Raw genomic sequence first — 18,075 nt, 5'->3', positions numbered from 1 at the left:
TTTTAAATAAATAAATAATATACTCATACTAATTTATTATACTGCAAAATAAATGTTCATGCAAGACAATGTACTGCTTTTACACTTATAAATACACTGTAATGCATTCAATACAGGTATTTTGTATTGAATGCAATACAAATAGATTTTGAATTTCCCTCCTTGCACCACCGGCAACGTACACACGCACCAAGGTCACCGGGTGCAGAAGACGCCGGAGGAAGAAGACGCGAAGGAAGAGAGAAGACAGGAGAGAAGACATGAAAGATGACGTGGGACGCCGGCAGATCAGGTAAGACTCCGTTTACTATTTTATCCAATAGGTTTACCTACCCCCAGTGTGACTCGGGGTTACCGCTTTTAGCATCTTTTTTTCTAAACCAAGTCACACTTGGGGGTTACTGCCCAGGAGGTTAAGCTGGCCACATTTCATGCCCTGGAAGTAATCAAGAAAAAGAAAATGGCCTAAAAGAATGAAATAAATATCTTACCATTGTCAGGATTCTCACTTAGAAATTGCTTTACAATGCTTTTAAATTCATGGATAACATTATCGGTAGGCACTTGCTGTCCAGCTGTGAAGATTTTTGCGTACTTTACTGTAGAGGGCAACTCCTGTAAAAGAGAGCAAGCAACCATACGTCATAAGAAACCAATGTATACGTTGATCAATATTGTATTGGGGAATTGGGGTAGCCAATTAACCTAACTGCATGTTTTTGGGATGGGGGAGGAAACCCATGGGGAGAACATGCAAACTCCATGCAGATAGTGTCCTGGCTGGAATTCCAACCTGAGACCTATAGCTGCAAAGGCTAGAGTGCTAACCACAGAGCCACCATGCTGTAATATTCCCCAGAATTGGTATACATGGCCAAAACACTTAGACTAAGTCCACATGACATGTGTAGAATGCTCTGTCCTTGTGTCCTATAGCCCTTCCCCTCATTTGCTGTAAATTATGGCAGCTATTAAAGTGGAACTTTCATTAAACTTCAAAACTCACACTTTAATTCTTTCTGCAGAGCCCTCTATTGTGGGGAAAAGCCCCTTCTGGGAATCTAGGGCATGCGCAGTAGTAGCAGCTCAAAGCCTCCTGGGATATGTGACTATGTATTCCAGGAGGCTCTGGGCTTCCCATTCAGTCTTAACTGCTGTTTTAGTAAAGTCAGAGGGTGAGGTAAACTTTTTGCTTTATTATAAAGTAAAATTGTGTTGATAGGTTCGCAATAATGTAATGTCACATGAGCGACTCATGTGGGACAGCCTCCCACTAGTCTCTGAAAACGCTCCATCTCTGGCCACAAACGCTACATGGCCTCTACAGCAGCTTAGTGATCTCACTGGCCGGCCCACTACCCTGGACTTTTCAGTAACGACCCAGCTGTTTTTGGATGTTACTGAAGAGTTGGGTCACAACACAGGAGGCACCACCCTCCTACAGATTCTCCTTCCTCTTGTTGCAGGTTTCTTTTACTCAAACTGTAGTGAGTAGCTCCACATATATGACACAAGATCCTGCGTGTACACCTACCTCTGGCCCATAGTAACGTTTGGTGCATGTCAGATCCACAACAAGTCCAAGCTCCTCATTTTGCTTCCCAATTTCAGTGACAAGGGTGCTGGGTGAAAACCTCTGCCACGGTGCAAGCTTATTGTCAAACAGCTGAAAAACAAAAGGCATAATGAGTTTTTTTCAAAACATCATGCAACTAAAAATTCTGATGCCTGCCTTGTGTCAGCGCATCAAAGGAGTGAAAGATATAAACCTTACTTTTTTCAAGGGAACCTTAAAAGCAATAAAACGTGTTCCTGGAATTCGCTTTCCTACAGGAGTGTAGTCTGTCCACCTACAAGGAACAATAATAAAAAAAAGTTCAATGGTTAATTTTACTTAACACAGCTCCAGAGATCCTCGGCAGAGAGGCTTCACAACTGAATGTAAGTTAAACCAGAACACCCAAGTTTACTTCGCAGAGCCCTTGATCCCTCGACAATCTGATTCGATTTAGCCCTGCGCTGTCTTCCCTTGGCACAGAGGAAGTGATGGGTGCCGCTATCTTCTTTAGACTCCTGCCTACGTCACCCAATCTCACAGTGCGCAGCAGCGAATGTGAACAAAAAGGAGCATTCCGAAACCTCCCCGGATGTGTAATGTATGTATCCCAGGAGGCTGTGGGTTTCCCATTTCTTAGGCATGCGCAGAAGGCGATTTTCCGGAATGTAATGCATTTAACATGGCAGTCGCCAACCTTTCAGACCACTAAATTTTTAATTTTAAATCCAGCCAACCATTATGTATTTTCTTTAAAAGATAAATACATATGTAATATAATGATCTTCCTAAGGGTGCCTGACAAAGACTGTGGAGGCTCCGATTCATTGATCAGCTCACGGTTAGGTGAATTATTACTATTGTTACTATCATTAGTTGCATTATCTTTGGTATGACTAAAATATTTGTTTCCTTTTTCTCACTCATTATGGGTTTATTTCATTAGAATCTAAGACCAAACAAGAAATGATAGTTATCAAAGTCAAACTATTTGATGCCATTAAATATAAAAGTTAAAGAAAATACACTGTTAAAGAGGAACTATATTCAAAAATAAAAAACAAAACAAAAACACACTTACCTTCAATCCCGGAGGGCACTCCGATCACTCCGGAGGTGTCCGGCATTGGGTCCTGCGTCGTCTCGGTATCAGTTACGGAGCCGCCATATTCGTCTTCTTCGTCCTACGTCACATGACCCAGTTGCGAGATCGGGCGATGTAGGATGAAAAAAAAAATTGATGATCTCACTTTGCATGTGTGAGATCGGCAAATTTTTTCTTTCAGCAAAAAGGCTCCTTCTGCGCATGCCAGAAGTGCTCAGGCATGCGCAGAAGGAGCACCAAAAAGCCTCCCGAGATGCCTGACATAGGTATCCTGGGAGGCTTTGCGCACCCATTCATTCTAGGGGGCGGTGCTGCACTTTTTTTTTTTTTTACAAAGGGTGTTGCATCTTAAAAAAAACAAACAAAAACAAGACAATTTTACCTTACATAAAAAGGTTCTCTCTCCTTTTATGTAAAGTGAAAATGCTGAGTTTAGGTAAGCTTTAAGTCATACTTACCTAAAAGAGCATCTGTGAAGTAAACAAATAAAATAATTGGATGAGAATCGGTATTGGCGGAGCGGTGTGACTCTTGTAATAGTGGAAACAATACTGAATCGTACGGCTCGGCAATGGTTGCCTCATATAACTTAAAGCGTACCAATACTCAGAATTTCTACTTTATATAAAAGGGTAGAGAACCTTTAAAAAAAAAAAAAAAAAAAAAAAAAAAAAAAAAAGGGTGCAGCACCGCCCCCTAATTCTCGGAATAGGAGCGCAAAGCCTCCCAGGATTCCTACGTCAGGCATCCCATGAGGCTTCTGGGTGCTCCTTCTACGCAGGCCTGAGCATCCCGGGCTTGCACAGAAGGAGCCTTTTTGCTCATTACAAAAAATTTGCTGACCTCACGCATGCGCAGTGAGATTGGCAAATTTTTTTCATCCTACATCACCTAGGTCAAAGATGGCGGCTTTGGGACGAATGTCGGGACCCGATGCCGGCTACCCCTGGAGTAATTCAGTCCTGCAGGGCAGATCAATCAAGTGTACATTTTTTTTTTTGTGTTTTTAGTATAGTTCCTCTTTAAGACTACACTGACGTCACACTGCGTCTCCCTTGTTTTCCATCTCTAGTACAGTTCCTGAATTTAGTGCAATATCAAGGCCAAAATTATCATTCAGAATATAACAATTTATTTGAATATTATTTTTGTTTCATTATTAATAAAGTATAAAAATTGCAAATAATGTCCACATTTTTCTGTGGAGCACCGGTTGGCGATCGCTGATCTAACGCATGATCAGTGAGATCAGGACATATTTTTATATTTACAGGAAGGAGCAATACATGCGCAGAAGGAGATTGGGTGACCTGGGAAAAAGGAGGATGAAACGTGCAGGATTCACTATACGTGGAGGAATTGGCGGCTTTACACTTATAAGGGGCTTTTTTTTTATTGAAAGTTTTGCTTTAATATTTGCAAAGCATTTAAAGCATGACACTCCCTGTGCAGGTTCCAAACACTGGCTGCATCCAATAGGTGACAGGTACACTTTAATCCCTTGTTTCCTCCTGCCCAACCCCCACATACATGGGAATTCTCAACATTCACTCCCCATAGTCGCCAGTAATTCCGTTGCTGCTCCCCCTCCCATGTCCCCTCTCCCACTCACCGGTCCGGCAGATGGTTCTTCATGGCAGAGGTGCCCAGGTGGAATCGGCAGGTAGCAGAAATCCAGATAAACGAAACTCGAAACTTGGCCGGCGAACACAGTGCCATCACACGCATGCCATGACTGCAACCAGCCGCGTGCCACGTCACAGCAGAGTGCGCAGGAGAATGACATCATCGCACTGGCACGGCGGGCGCCATATTGGTTTTGGGCAAGTATGGGAAAACAGATGAATTTTACTTCTGCACTTTTACCTGTAGAAATAAAACAACACGGTTATTTGATAAAACTCTATTACTGATGAGGAACAAAACAAAAAAAATATTTTTTATAAAGGGTAGTGGGTAGTTTCAATTCAATAGATGGACTTGGAAGGGACAGGAAGAGGGGGTTTGCAAGTGATGGGTTGCAAAGGTTTAACCACAGGGTGATATGGGGGGTAAAGGAAAGGGCAGAGTTATTGGGGTGCACTGCTATTATTGCAGGCTGGTTTGTGGGTGCAGTAGAGGGGGTGTTAGGGTTGTACCACTCACTTTGCAGCATGATATGGGGTTCAAGAAGGGAGCGACAGGTAATGGGATTGCTATAATTGTAAGGGGATATGAGATAAGTGTGCACACCCTGACACCAATACTTTGCTGAAGCATCCTTTGATTTTATTCCTGGTACAAAAATGTCCCCCTGCTCTCTTCGCTCCTCCAATGACCTACTAATGACTTCCTCTCTCATAACCTCATCACATGCACGGCTCCAAGACTTTTCTAGAGCTGCTCCAACTCTCTGGAATGGTCTTCCTCATCCTGTTTGGCTTGCTTTTACTTTCTGCTCATTTAAAAGATCACTCAAAACCCAACGCTTCAACCTCACCTACCCATCTTCTTCTGTCTATTAAAACCCTCACTACTTCCCACCATTCCATACCCCCTCCTATTGTGTGAGACTTCCCTCTTCTCTTGAATTTTAAGTTCTTCGGGGCAGGGTCCTCTCCTCCTCTTATAATGGTCTGTCATTTGCAACCCCCTATTTAATGCACAGCGCTACGTAATATGTTAGCGCTATATAAATCCCATTAATAATAATTCGGTCTTCTTGGGTCAGAGTCTATCAGCATGTCACATCTTGACTTGGCAATATTTGCCTACTCTTCTTTGCAAAAGTTCTCCAAATCTATCAGATTGTGCCGGCATCTCTTGTGCACAGTCCTTTTCCTGTCACAGATTTTCTTTTGGGTTTAGGTCTGAGTTCTAGCTAGACCATCCCAAAACGTCCTTTTTCGTCTGGAGACTCCATTCCTTTGTTGATTTGGAAGTATTGCTCGGTGTCAATGTCATAATGAAAGGTGAAATTCCTCTTCATCTTCAGCTTTCTTGCAGATGCCTGAAAGTTTGGGGCCAAAAGTGGAAACTTTGGAACTGTTCATAATTCCCTCCACCTTTTCCAAAGCTCTAGTTCCAGCTTAGGAAAAGCAACCCCAAAGCCACCACCATGCTTCACTGTAGGGATGGTGTGTATCTGGTGATGCTACAAGAGGTTCTCAGGCTTTCAGTTTGTATGACAGCCATGGTCACTCCACCATGAAGATTCGGGAAAGGCTGTGAAAATAGAGCGTGATAGTGCCATTCCCTAAACAGGACGAGCTTCATTCATAGTATATTAGTGCAAAGAATGAAGTCATGCCAGCCATGCCTGCACCGCCAACCTTTAACTGAAGGCATGAAGAGGAAAGAAACTCAGAGTATCCAGTTTAGAGACATGAAAAATAGGCAAACATGCAGCTAATAGGAAGCTCAAGGTAAGTCCTCTAAAGGAGTAGCACAGATCTTCAGTTAGGCTTCAAACCAGAATTCCATGTCGTATGGTTTTCATATTTCACCTGTATATTTTTAGCCTGTTTACATGCCTCAATAGCTCAAGCTGAATATACATAGCTGAATATGACTTACAGTAGTGATTCATCTCAGTGACTCCTACTCATTATTAATTGCAACCTTAATATATTTTTTGTAAAACAAAGATTGTACTTGAAAAAAAAAAGATATAAAAAAGAAAAACATATACACCTACAGTGTATGTCCAGCAAACATTGTTTTTTGATTGTTCAGGGATTCCATTAGAATACATTTTCCATATTATTATTAAACAGGATTTATATAGCGCCAACATATTACACAGTGCTGTACATTAAATAGGGGTTGCAAATGACAGACAGATACAGACAGTGAGACAGGAGGAAGAGAGGATCCTGCCTCAAAGAGCTAATAATCTAGTAGCCATAATAACTTTATTTATTTATTCTTTAACATGAGATAAAGAGAAACTCCTACAACCAACAGTGACAGGCACATAACTTTTTGCAGCATATGGTGAGGATAAAATCTCCTATCAGTATTTATAACAGGGGTTCCCCAGAGATTGCTGCAGTTTTGATGTACATTCTTTTTTAAAATGTAGGTGCTTGGTTTTACAACTTGGAAGTCAATTATTGAAATATTGCCACCAATGAGGAGATTTTCATCTGTTTTATGACATGAAAATATATTTTTGTTAAGACATGTTCTGCAATAACCACTAGAGGGAGCAGTACAAATTTAGTTTCCATCTGCATTGTTAACTCTGGTCCACTGGAGGGAGCAGTACATCTTCAGTTTCCATATGCATTGTTATCTCTGGTCCACTAGAGGGAGCAGTACATCTTCAGTTTCCTACTTTCTGCTCATTTAAAAGATCACTCAAAACCCAACGCTTCAACCTCACCTACCCATCTTCTTCTGTCTATTAAAACCCTCACTACTTCCCACCATTCCATACCCCCTCCTATTGTGTGAGACTTCCCTCTTCTCTTGAATTTTAAGTTCTTCGGGGCAGGGTCCTCTCCTCCTCTTATAATGGTCTGTCATTTGCAACCCCCTATTTAATGCACAGCGCTACGTAATATGTTAGCGCTATATAAATCCCATTAATAATAATTCGGTCTTCTTGGGTCAGAGTCTATCAGCATGTCACATCTTGACTTGGCAATATTTGCCTACTCTTCTTTGCAAAAGTTCTCCAAATCTATCAGATTGTGCCGGCATCTCTTGTGCACAGTCCTTTTCCTGTCACAGATTTTCTTTTGGGTTTAGGTCTGAGTTCTAGCTAGACCATCCCAAAACGTCCTTTTTCGTCTGGAGACTCCATTCCTTTGTTGATTTGGAAGTATTGCTCGGTGTCAATGTCATAATGAAAGGTGAAATTCCTCTTCATCTTCAGCTTTCTTGCAGATGCCTGAAAGTTTGGGGCCAAAAGTGGAAACTTTGGAACTGTTCATAATTCCCTCCACCTTTTCCAAAGCTCTAGTTCCAGCTTAGGAAAAGCAACCCCAAAGCCACCACCATGCTTCACTGTAGGGATGGTGTGTATCTGGTGATGCTACAAGAGGTTCTCAGGCTTTCAGTTTGTATGACAGCCATGGTCACTCCACCATGAAGATTCGGGAAAGGCTGTGAAAATAGAGCGTGATAGTGCCATTCCCTAAACAGGACGAGCTTCATTCATAGTATATTAGTGCAAAGAATGAAGTCATGCCAGCCATGCCTGCACCGCCAACCTTTAACTGAAGGCATGAAGAGGAAAGAAACTCAGAGTATCCAGTTTAGAGACATCAAAAATAGGCAAACATGCAGCTAATAGGAAGCTCAAGGTAAGTCCTCTAAAGGAGTAGCACAGATCTTCAGTTAGGCTTCAAACCAGAATTCCATGTCGTATGGTTTTCATATTTCACCTGTATATTTTTAGCCTGTTTACATGCCTCAATAGCTCAAGCTGAATATACATAGCTGAATATGACTTACAGTAGTGATTCATCTCAGTGACTCCTACTCATTATTAATTGCAACCTTAATATATTTTTTGTAAAACAAAGATTGTACTTGAAAAAAAAAAGATATAAAAAAGAAAAACATATACACCTACAGTGTATGTCCAGCAAACATTGTTTTTTGATTGTTCAGGGATTCCATTAGAATACATTTTCCATATTATTATTAAACAGGATTTATATAGCGCCAACATATTACACAGTGCTGTACATTAAATAGGGGTTGCAAATGACAGACAGATACAGACAGTGAGACAGGAGGAAGAGAGGATCCTGCCTCAAAGAGCTAATAATCTAGTAGCCATAATAACTTTATTTATTTATTCTTTAACATGAGATAAAGAGAAACTCCTACAACCAACAGTGACAGGCACATAACTTTTTGCAGCATATGGTGAGGATAAAATCTCCTATCAGTATTTATAACAGGGGTTCCCCAGAGATTGCTGCAGTTTTGATGTACATTCTTTTTTAAAATGTAGGTGCTTGGTTTTACAACTTGGAAGTCAATTATTGAAATATTGCCACCAATGAGGAGATTTTCATCTGTTTTATGACATGAAAATATATTTTTGTTAAGACATGTTCTGCAATAACCACTAGAGGGAGCAGTACAAATTTAGTTTCCATCTGCATTGTTAACTCTGGTCCACTGGAGGGAGCAGTACATCTTCAGTTTCCATATGCATTGTTATCTCTGGTCCACTAGAGGGAGCAGTACATCTTCAGTTTCCATATGCATTGTTATCTCTTGTCCACTAGAGGGAGCAGTACATCTTCAGTTTCCCTATGCATTGTTATCTCTTGTCCACTAGAGGGAGCAGTACATCTTCAGTTTCCATCTGCATTGTTACTCTTGTCCGCTAAAGGGAGCAGTACATGACCAGTTTCCATCTGCATTGTTACACTTGTCCGCTAGAGGGCGCAGTACATGACCAGTTTCAATCTGCATTGTTACTCTTGTCCGCTAGAGGGAGCAGTATATGTTCAGTTTCCATCTGCATTGTTAACTCTTGTCCGCTAGAGGGAGCAGTACACGATCAGTTTCCATTTACATTGTTACTCGAGGGAGCGGTGCTGCAATTTCCATCTTGTCCACTAGAGGAAGCCGTACAACTTCAGGTTCCACATGCATTTTTTATCTTGTCCACTAGAGGGAACAGTAGAACTTCAGTTTACATTGGCTTTGTTATATTTGTCCACCAGAGGGAGCAGTACATTCAGTTACTTCTATCAGCACATTTTATTCATTTTGGTAAAACATATGTACAACTAAATAGGAAAGGGAAAATATAGATTTAAGGAAGAAAAAAACAAAGCTAAAGGAATATGTTAAACAAAATAAACATAAATATGCATTGTTATACATACCGTACGTGTACAAGGCACAGATGCATCACATACAGTATGAGACACATACACAATAAAAGCAATACTTTTGGGCGATCGTTCATAGCTATCTCTAAATTAATGACATTTATAACAATATTTGATACTGATATTATTTAGTTCCCACTCATTTCTAAGTGTGGTGGAAATGTGCATGTATTTTTAAATGCTGGGGATGTGCATGCCTTTTAAATAATACCATAGTCCCAGGCAGGATTTTTATTGAAGAAGTGACAAACAATGGGAAATGTCCCTTCTGCATTAAAACATACTTACCTGCCTGTTCACTTGGTGTAGGATACAGTGTGACTTGCCCCATGTGTAGCTTGGTGTAGGATTCCGGGAAATGCCAGGTATCCTGAACAAATGAACTTGCACACGCTGTAGGTCCTACCGGGGGACGCTAGAACACATTTTTTAGTTCTGCACTATTATACAAAGTTACTGGGATATGGTTAACCAGCTACTGGGGAAGGTGACCAAATGCCGATCTACTTTAGATCCTCTACATCACCTGCTAGGGTTGCCCTTAACAGGTCCTACCAAGCTCATATCCAAGCTCACCACACACATCTTGGTAGCGGCCCGTACCCTGATCTCCACTAAGTGGAAGTCTGTCTGCCCTCCATCCTTAGCAGAACTATACGCCCGCATTCAGGATATCCGAATGATGGAATACCTTACTGCCCTGCTCAGGAACACTGTCACTAAATTCGAACAGGTCTGGGAGCCATGGGATGACTATTATGCTCAATTACAGATGTGATGGTCTTATTTTGCTCCCCTCTTTTTTTTATATAGCAAATCGCCTCAGAATCCCCTTTTCCCTTTTCCTTCCTCCCCATTTTTGATGTTATGTCCTGTATACAGGAATTTACTGGTTTGTCATATTTATTACTGGAAACCACATTGCATGATTTGCACTCCACTATTGCTATTTTTTCTTGTAGCTTTTATGTATGCATATGTGTATATGTATATGTACTTCTTTCCTACTTTATGCCTTATAGTTTTGGTAATATGTTGCTAATGCTCCTGTGTGCTGTGTTCTTGTCCATGTTCTTTTTGTTTTGTTTCTTTTGTTGTATTTGTAAAAAAAATTTCAAAAAAAACTCAGTTTAAAAAAAAATAAAAAAATTAACTTGCACAGGAATTTATTACATTTTGTGTTGGCGTTCCTGCAGTGCTGGGTCTGTGGGGTGTCATCCTTTCACCTAAAATTGGACACGGACTATGTATTGGGAGCACAGTGCAGTGCAATATAGGGCGTTGCCCTTGGGTACAGTGAATTGTTCCCCAAAGTGTGCTGAGGAAAAGCAGAACTTTTATTTAAAAAAACAACACTTTCCTTTACTTTTGAAGAGCCCCCAATTTGTCCGCCATCCGATCCCAGTACTGTGAAGTTGCAGTTTCTTTCTTTAATTTCACCATTCAACAATTGGTTCAAATCTTGGTGCTGATTTAGCTGACTAATCTGACAAGTAAATTTTCCCCAATTTTGGGGGAATGTTGAACTTTCAGTAATTGAGGTATCGGGGCTGATAGGTTTCATTTACTGGTTGATCCCAACAGAGTTTTTTTAAACTGAATAGGTAAGCAGGACCGAGACATCCAAAGTGACAAAGCCAGCAAAGAGGTGAAAAAAAAGACTTCAGTTGAACTCACTTTAAAAGTTTGTGATCAGGCCAGATTTTATTGCAGAAAGGGACAGGTGATGTCCCCACTGCAGTACACATACTTACCTGCCTGATCATTCTGCAGAACACTCAAAATAGAGTTATGCATGCCAGGATATCTGGCAATCCCAGGTTCCATTGTAGTTGCTGGGATTGCTGCAATGTCCATTGCTGGGACTAAATAAATGTGCGTGGGAGTTACTGTATATGATCCCAGCCCGGCCAATCAAGATGGCCGAAGATCGCGTCTAGGAGGAGAATAAATCAGACGTTGGCACCCTGCAAAGGAAAGGGGACAGGCAAGTAAAGCGGGGTGTAGTTCCGCTTTAGGAATATAGTAAGGAGTGAAATAGGCAACATTTGGAATAAATGGAAGAAGCATGGTAACAATATTTGAGCTTTGACCAAGGAAACATTCTGAACCACACATTAGGATCCCTTTGGACATTCTGAAGAGGGGTATACAATTGCCCTCCTTGCTTTTTTATTAATTTTTTTATTTAATTGATTTGAATTTCCACAGCTAACTGTAGTCTAAGGCCCTTTTTTTAGCTAATTAACCTGCCAGTTTGATTTTTTGATTTTAGGGTTTAGTAGAAAGCTACCTACATAGGAAGAACAAATCTCACACAAATAAGCAGCACTGTGGCTTAGGGGTTAGCACTCTGGCCTTTCCAGCGCTAGGTCCCAGGGTTGAATCCAAGCCAGGACACTATCTGCATGAAGTTTGCAGGTTCTCCCCGTGTTTGTGTGGGGTTCCTCTGGGTACTCTGGTTTCCTCCCACATCCCAAAAACATGCAGTTAGGGCGCTTGGCGTCCCCCTAAATTGACTTTGGACTACAATAATGACATATGATTATGGTAGGGACATTAGATTTTGAGCTCCTTTGAGGGACAGTTAGTGACATGACTATGGACTTTGTACAGCGCTATGTAATATGATGGAGCTATATAAATACGGTGTAATATTAACATTCTGGCCAAGGTTTGAACCTGGTACCCTACTGCTGCAAGCTAACTGTAGAGTCACCGGTCTTTTCCTTAGTATGGACCATCAGGACCCTCTGTAAAACTAAAAAAGCAGTGGGTCCTCAGTACTGAACACCCCATTAGCCTGTTTCACCTATCTACTAGGGCAACGGTCGCTGGTGTTCGAATTCGGGTTGTCCATATATTCGACCGGAATTTGGCTGTTCGAATTCGGATAGACCCGACCCGAAAAACATGGGATTCGACAGAAAAATTGGGGAAAAAAATGTATTCTTGGATATAGTTTCTCTATTCAAGAATACATAGTACAGCGCTGCAACAGCAATCACTGTTGCTGCACTGTGCTTTTTCTATGTATTCTTGGATAGAGTTTCTTGGATAGAGGGAAACTGAACTGCAGGCCTCTGCAGTTCCAGTACAATGTCCGGGCACTACAGGTGATGAATGGGGCCTTGTCCTGTGTTGTTGGATAGAGAAACTCTATCCAAAAACACATAGTACAGCGCTGCAACAACAACCGCTGTAGCCGTGCTGGGCTTCTACTACCGTGTTTCCCCGATGATAAGGCAGGGCCATCAAATAAGACAGCCCCCCCCTTTTAGGGAAAAATGAAAAATAAGCCCCCCCCCGCAAATAAGCCACCCACCGATTACTTACCAGAATCGGGTGGTACGGTGGGTGACTCCGTGTGTGGTTCCTCCGTGTGTGCCGCGCCTCTTCATGAAGAGGAAGTGACAGGACTGCAGTGCGCGCACGTGACTCCGCCCAAGCAAACACAGGCAGCTTCCCTCATCCCTCCCTAACGGAGACTGCAGGAGTTTGTTCACGAGTTCAGACAGGTTTTTTTTTGCTGTGAGCAATACCACTCTATATACGGTAAGCTTTAGAATGGGACATTAAATGGTACAGTATATTATTGATTACAGTAGAAGGGGACAATGAATGGATCAGATTAATCAGAAGGGGACAATGATTGGCACAGATTGATCAGAAGGGGACATGATTGATCTGAAGGGGACAATGATTGGCACAGATTGATCAGAAGTGGACATGAATGGCACATGATTGATCTGAAGGGGACAGGAATGGCACATGATTGATCTGAAGGGGACAGGAATGGCACATGATTGATCAGAAGGGGACAATGATTGGCACAGATTGATCAGAAGTGGACATGAATGGCACATGAACAATAACTGTGTACTGTAGTCTTCTTCATGGGTAAATAAGGCATCCCCCTGAAAATAAGCCCTAGAGCATATTTTGGCCTTCCAAAAAAAATAAGACAGTGTCTTATCATCGGGGAAACAGGGTATGTATTTTTGGATTGAGTTTCTCTATCCAAGAATACAGGGCACTACAGGTGATGAATGGGGACTTGTCCCCTTTCATCAGCAGTAGTGCCCAGAAATCGTAGTGGAACTGCAGAAGTAATTTGCAGTTCAGTTTCCCACATGACGTCACGTGACGGTGTTCAAATTCAGCATTTGATCACCGGGAGAATTTCTCACTATTCAATCGAATAGCTGTCGAATCAAATAGTGAGCTATTCGACCAACACTAGCGGTCGCCAATTGGTACTCCGCGGCTCTGGCCAGTGCGCCCCCGACCGGGGTCAGGAGACCATGTCCCCCATACAGATCGTAGGCTCAGGGAAGTGGGCCGGTTGTGTCTCTGGCATCAGGGAAGAGGGTGGGTTCTGGCATAATGACGTCACTCTGGGGGAATTTTCAGATGCGTAGTCCAGAGCTGGTAAATTTAATGGTCCGTAGGTCTGAAAAGGTTGGTGACCACTGTACTAAGGTTCTATTTCCAAAGAAGCGAATCTAATATTCCCTGGTAGAAAATCAATTACTGCCATTGAAACACATGATCTGTTAGATTCTCCACCAGGGAATGTCAGATTCCCTGTTTTATAAATAGAGCTCCTAGTATTTCCTGAGTACAAGGGAACATAGAATTACTCAGAAGCATTGCCTTTTATAAGGAAAGATGCCGGTCACAAAAGTTAGATAACACGCACTACAGGCATAACCACAAGCACTATAAGTTTGTTGGACCTCCCTTCAGCACTATACATAAAATACATTGAAAATAATGTTGCATTGTGTTCCTAGTAGGATCTTAGTGGTTGATTTTGCATGTCATATGCATTTGTTTTTTATTTGCAAATATTGGTAAAAGATGCATGAAGCTTTCAGAAATTGATGTGATCATACCTTAAACCAGGGGTCCTCAAACTACGCCCCGCGGGACGAATATGGGCCGCTGAAGTTGTCCATCCGGCCCGCCGGCTGCTTCTCCTGCCTGAGTTCTGGCTGCCTGCCATCTGCACTCCAGGGAACCCGGTCACGTGACACCACTGTTGCCGGGGTAACGCTGGAGCTGTCGGGCTGAAGCTATCAGGCAGAGAAGGTATGAGCAGAGACTCACTGCTGCCTTCATTTCTCACTGCACTGGTTCTCACTGCAGCACAAATGTACATGATCAATGTACATTTGTAAATAGTATAAACATACTATGCACATTGATGATGTACACATGTGCAGCAGTGTGATCCATGTATGAAGGCAGCAGTGAGTGACAGGTAGCAGACACTGACAAAGTTTTTTTAGCAGCCCTTTTTTAATTAATAAAAAGTGTGGGGTAGTGTTGGGTGTAGGGTAGGGTGTATAAAAAGAAGCAAATTAATGAATTGCTTGAGATTATTCATTTGCATGGAAAATGCAAGATAAATTTGCATTTTCAATACACACAGTGAAAATTCAAATTTATCTGTGCATTTTCCATGCAAAGGAATAATCTCAAGCAATTTTAAAGCCAAAGTAAACGCCACTTTTTTTTTTTTAATGATCGGCAAGTGTGCTGTGCATATAGTATTGTTCTTTCATGTTTTTTATACGATAAATACGTTTTGTGCAGTGTGCATAAGAATGTTCTCCTGTTTTTTTCAAACTATAGTACGGCCCCCCGACAGTCTGACCCTGTTTAAAAAGTTTGAGGACCCCTGCCTTAAACTAACACTACTACCACTACTTTATAAAAACTGCAAGAAATTCATATACAATGTGTTTGATGAAAACAGTAAGTTGCAATTTAAAATTTTTTTTTCCCTCCATAAACAAATCCCATGGGCTGTCGGCATAATCTTGCAACCCAATTATTCCAAAAATGTAAAAAGCTGAGCCCCTTGTCCAGATTGTCATTTCATTCTGGTTATAGTCTGCTTAGTTTTTTAAGTTGCCTCTTATACACAAATGGGATTTCAATAGCATGTTATACTGCATTCAGATTGTTTATAGCATGGTTTGATTTATGTGCATGCTTGGATTGCCTGAGCAAGCATGTTATCCATGGAGGACAGAGGGTGGACATTACCTGGACTTGCTGGAATTACCATAATAAAAGTCTGAAAAATGTTCCCTTAAATTATTCAGCCACTGGCATTTGCTACAACATACAGATATGATGATTACCTGGAAGAACTGCTATAGCATATGAATACCTTTCATGCTGCATTCATATCTTTTCCCCTGGAGTCCTATTTTTCTTGCCCTTTTCTTTGCCTATTTTAATGAAGACTGCTGATAATGGCTATGCAGTTTTATAGTGATTCTGATTCCCCAAGAAGCAAATATATATATATAGAGAGGTTCTTGTTAGGCAGTAATAGGGGCATTTCTCCAACCAAGATCTATGAAAGTTTTGTATTGGTAATCTATTTCTGTATTATACGGTCTTTTTGCCAATGGATATTGAAGTCTTCCTTGATGATAGAATGAATACAGATCGAACTCATTTCAGCTTGAGCGCAGCCAGGGCCTGTTTATTCTATAATTACATATGATAACAGCGACACATACTTGATTCTTTTTCGGGACAGGCAAGGCGTTCTGTTGCTGATATTATATTGCAAATATAATTTGATTTTTTATGTAGTCTAAAGAGCATAAAAAAAACTAAAAAAACTCACTTTTTGAGCAGTGTTAGTTTTTCTCACTGATCCCCAAAGGACCAGGGTATCTGTGCTCTCCTCTGTGTTACCCACCTTGCACTCCTCTCCAGCAAGCAGCATCTCTGCTCAGGAATTCTATTCACTGTATACTTCCTGGTCCGAACCATGTAACATCCTCAGAGCTTTACCCCAGAGGACTAGGATATTCCACAGATGTGCTCCATCTACTGGCAGGAGTGTAAACACCATCTGAGCTGTCTCAGCTCCAGCACTCCCCCTGGTGTTGGGGTCTGTCATCTGCTAGTCACATGGTTTCTCCTTGTCACATGACAGGAACAGACTTGGAGTTCTTCCAGGTCCTGTTATGTACTTCTTGATGCACTTCCTCAATCTCTCTTGCCCTTGGCTGGTCCAACTATGCTTCTGCCTTCCACTCTTGTACTGTGCAATGGTCCTACTCAGTCAGTAGCAACTAGCTGCTGCGTGCACGAAGGCTGGAACTTGGGCACCACTTCCTGAAGTTCCTCACCCCTTGCAGGCTGTGCTGGTGAAGCCAGGGCCTGCTGCTTTTGACTTTATATACAGTTGACATCCAAAAATCCGGCAACCTCAGCACCCAAGGAGTGCCGGAGTTTTGGAAATTCTGTATTTTTAAAAAATATACTTACCTCCATACACAGGCCAGCCTTCCTCTCGGAGCATCCGTGACATCTGACACAGTTCCGGAGAGCAGGCAGCAGGGATGTCTCAACGTGTATTTAGTGTAGCAAGCAAGAACTAACGTCTGTTTCTGCAGAACAGCGCCATCAAGACATAAGTGGCCAAACAGTGTACTGCAGTCCCTGTATTGAAAATGTGCTCTGAAAATCATGCCGCAAAACTGAAGGAAACGGAAGGCCGGATTTTCGATTGTCAACTGTATATATATATTTATATATATCAATAAATATGTATAATCTAAACTGGTAACTTCTGCAGGTGATAAATTTTAAAAGTAATAGTAAACAGTGATCACGTCTACTATAACAAAGGCCAGACAAAGGAGGAAAGGTCAGGTTATGGAGTGCATCAACCTCTTTATTTCTTAGTGCAGCAATGTTTAGACTGAAGAAGCAGGAATTGAATGAGTGATCTGCATACAAGTATCTTGTAAACAAATGGATGGTGGCCCAATTCTACTATAGTTTTGTACATTTTATGCTGGATTGTGCTATTGCCTTTTTCTTTACAACATTCTTTTCAGTGATGAGTTAGATCTGCACCTGGCTAGGTTGCAGAGAAGGATAAACCTACATGGAGAATTGTTAATGTGATATTGGGGATAGCATTAATGTCAGATCTCCCTTTAAATGTAAAGAATTGGAGGCTAGAGTCCCTAAGGTTTTTGATTAAAAGTACAACAGACCAGGGTCATACATTTCCCATTATTAGATATTTCTTGATCTGACAACCAGCATCCTTTCAGACCCTGTAGACTTTACAGCACCCATTGTAAAAGTTGGAGTTTTGAGTCTCCAGGGGACATAAAACTCAGATAAGGCTAGTAGAGTGACCTCTGATTGAACTCTAATCTGTAATCTGAATCTGATCGTTATGGTGAGCATTTTGAGAGCAAGAACTAGTCTTCTAGGTTTAGGAAAGCCTAGTAACCATATGTAGCATGTCCTGGTGAACCATAAGTCCCAGACATGCCTAGTTTGGTCTCTGTGAACTCTGTATTTTGTGGTGACCTTTAATCTCGGGGTTGGCATTTCAAAGAACCTGAAGAATCCGGAATATAAGACGCAAATTTTAAAGGAGGAAAATCTAGAAAAAAAAGATTCTGAAAGATTATTCCCCTTCTGATCACTCATGTGCCATTCATACCGGAATTCCCCTTCTGATCACTCATGTGCCATTCAAATTCCCTTTCTGATCACTCTGTGCCTTTCAAATT

General features: G+C 41.5%; 1 protein-coding gene across 1 annotated transcript in view; it reads right to left on the bottom strand.

The window, feature by feature from the left end:
* DUSP11 (dual specificity phosphatase 11) overlaps positions 1–4,413 on the bottom strand; it is an 11,536-nt gene extending 7,123 nt beyond the window's left edge. The window contains exons 1-4 of the mRNA XM_072399143.1: positions 4,273–4,413; positions 1,775–1,850; positions 1,535–1,666; positions 492–615 (exon numbers count right to left, since the gene is read on the bottom strand). Coding sequence (XP_072255244.1) covers positions 492–615; positions 1,535–1,666; positions 1,775–1,850; positions 4,273–4,388 — 448 coding nt within the window. The 5' untranslated portion in view covers positions 4,389–4,413. The remainder of the gene's footprint in view (positions 1–491; positions 616–1,534; positions 1,667–1,774; positions 1,851–4,272) is intronic.
* Between the last annotated feature and the right edge of the window lie 13,662 nt (positions 4,414–18,075).

This window comes from Pyxicephalus adspersus, chromosome 2, assembly GCF_032062135.1.
Source record: "Pyxicephalus adspersus chromosome 2, UCB_Pads_2.0, whole genome shotgun sequence".
Lineage (NCBI taxonomy): Eukaryota > Metazoa > Chordata > Amphibia > Anura > Pyxicephalidae > Pyxicephalus > Pyxicephalus adspersus.
The sequence above is the reverse complement of the archived record's forward strand: the minus strand, read 5'-3'. Positions and strand labels throughout refer to the sequence as shown.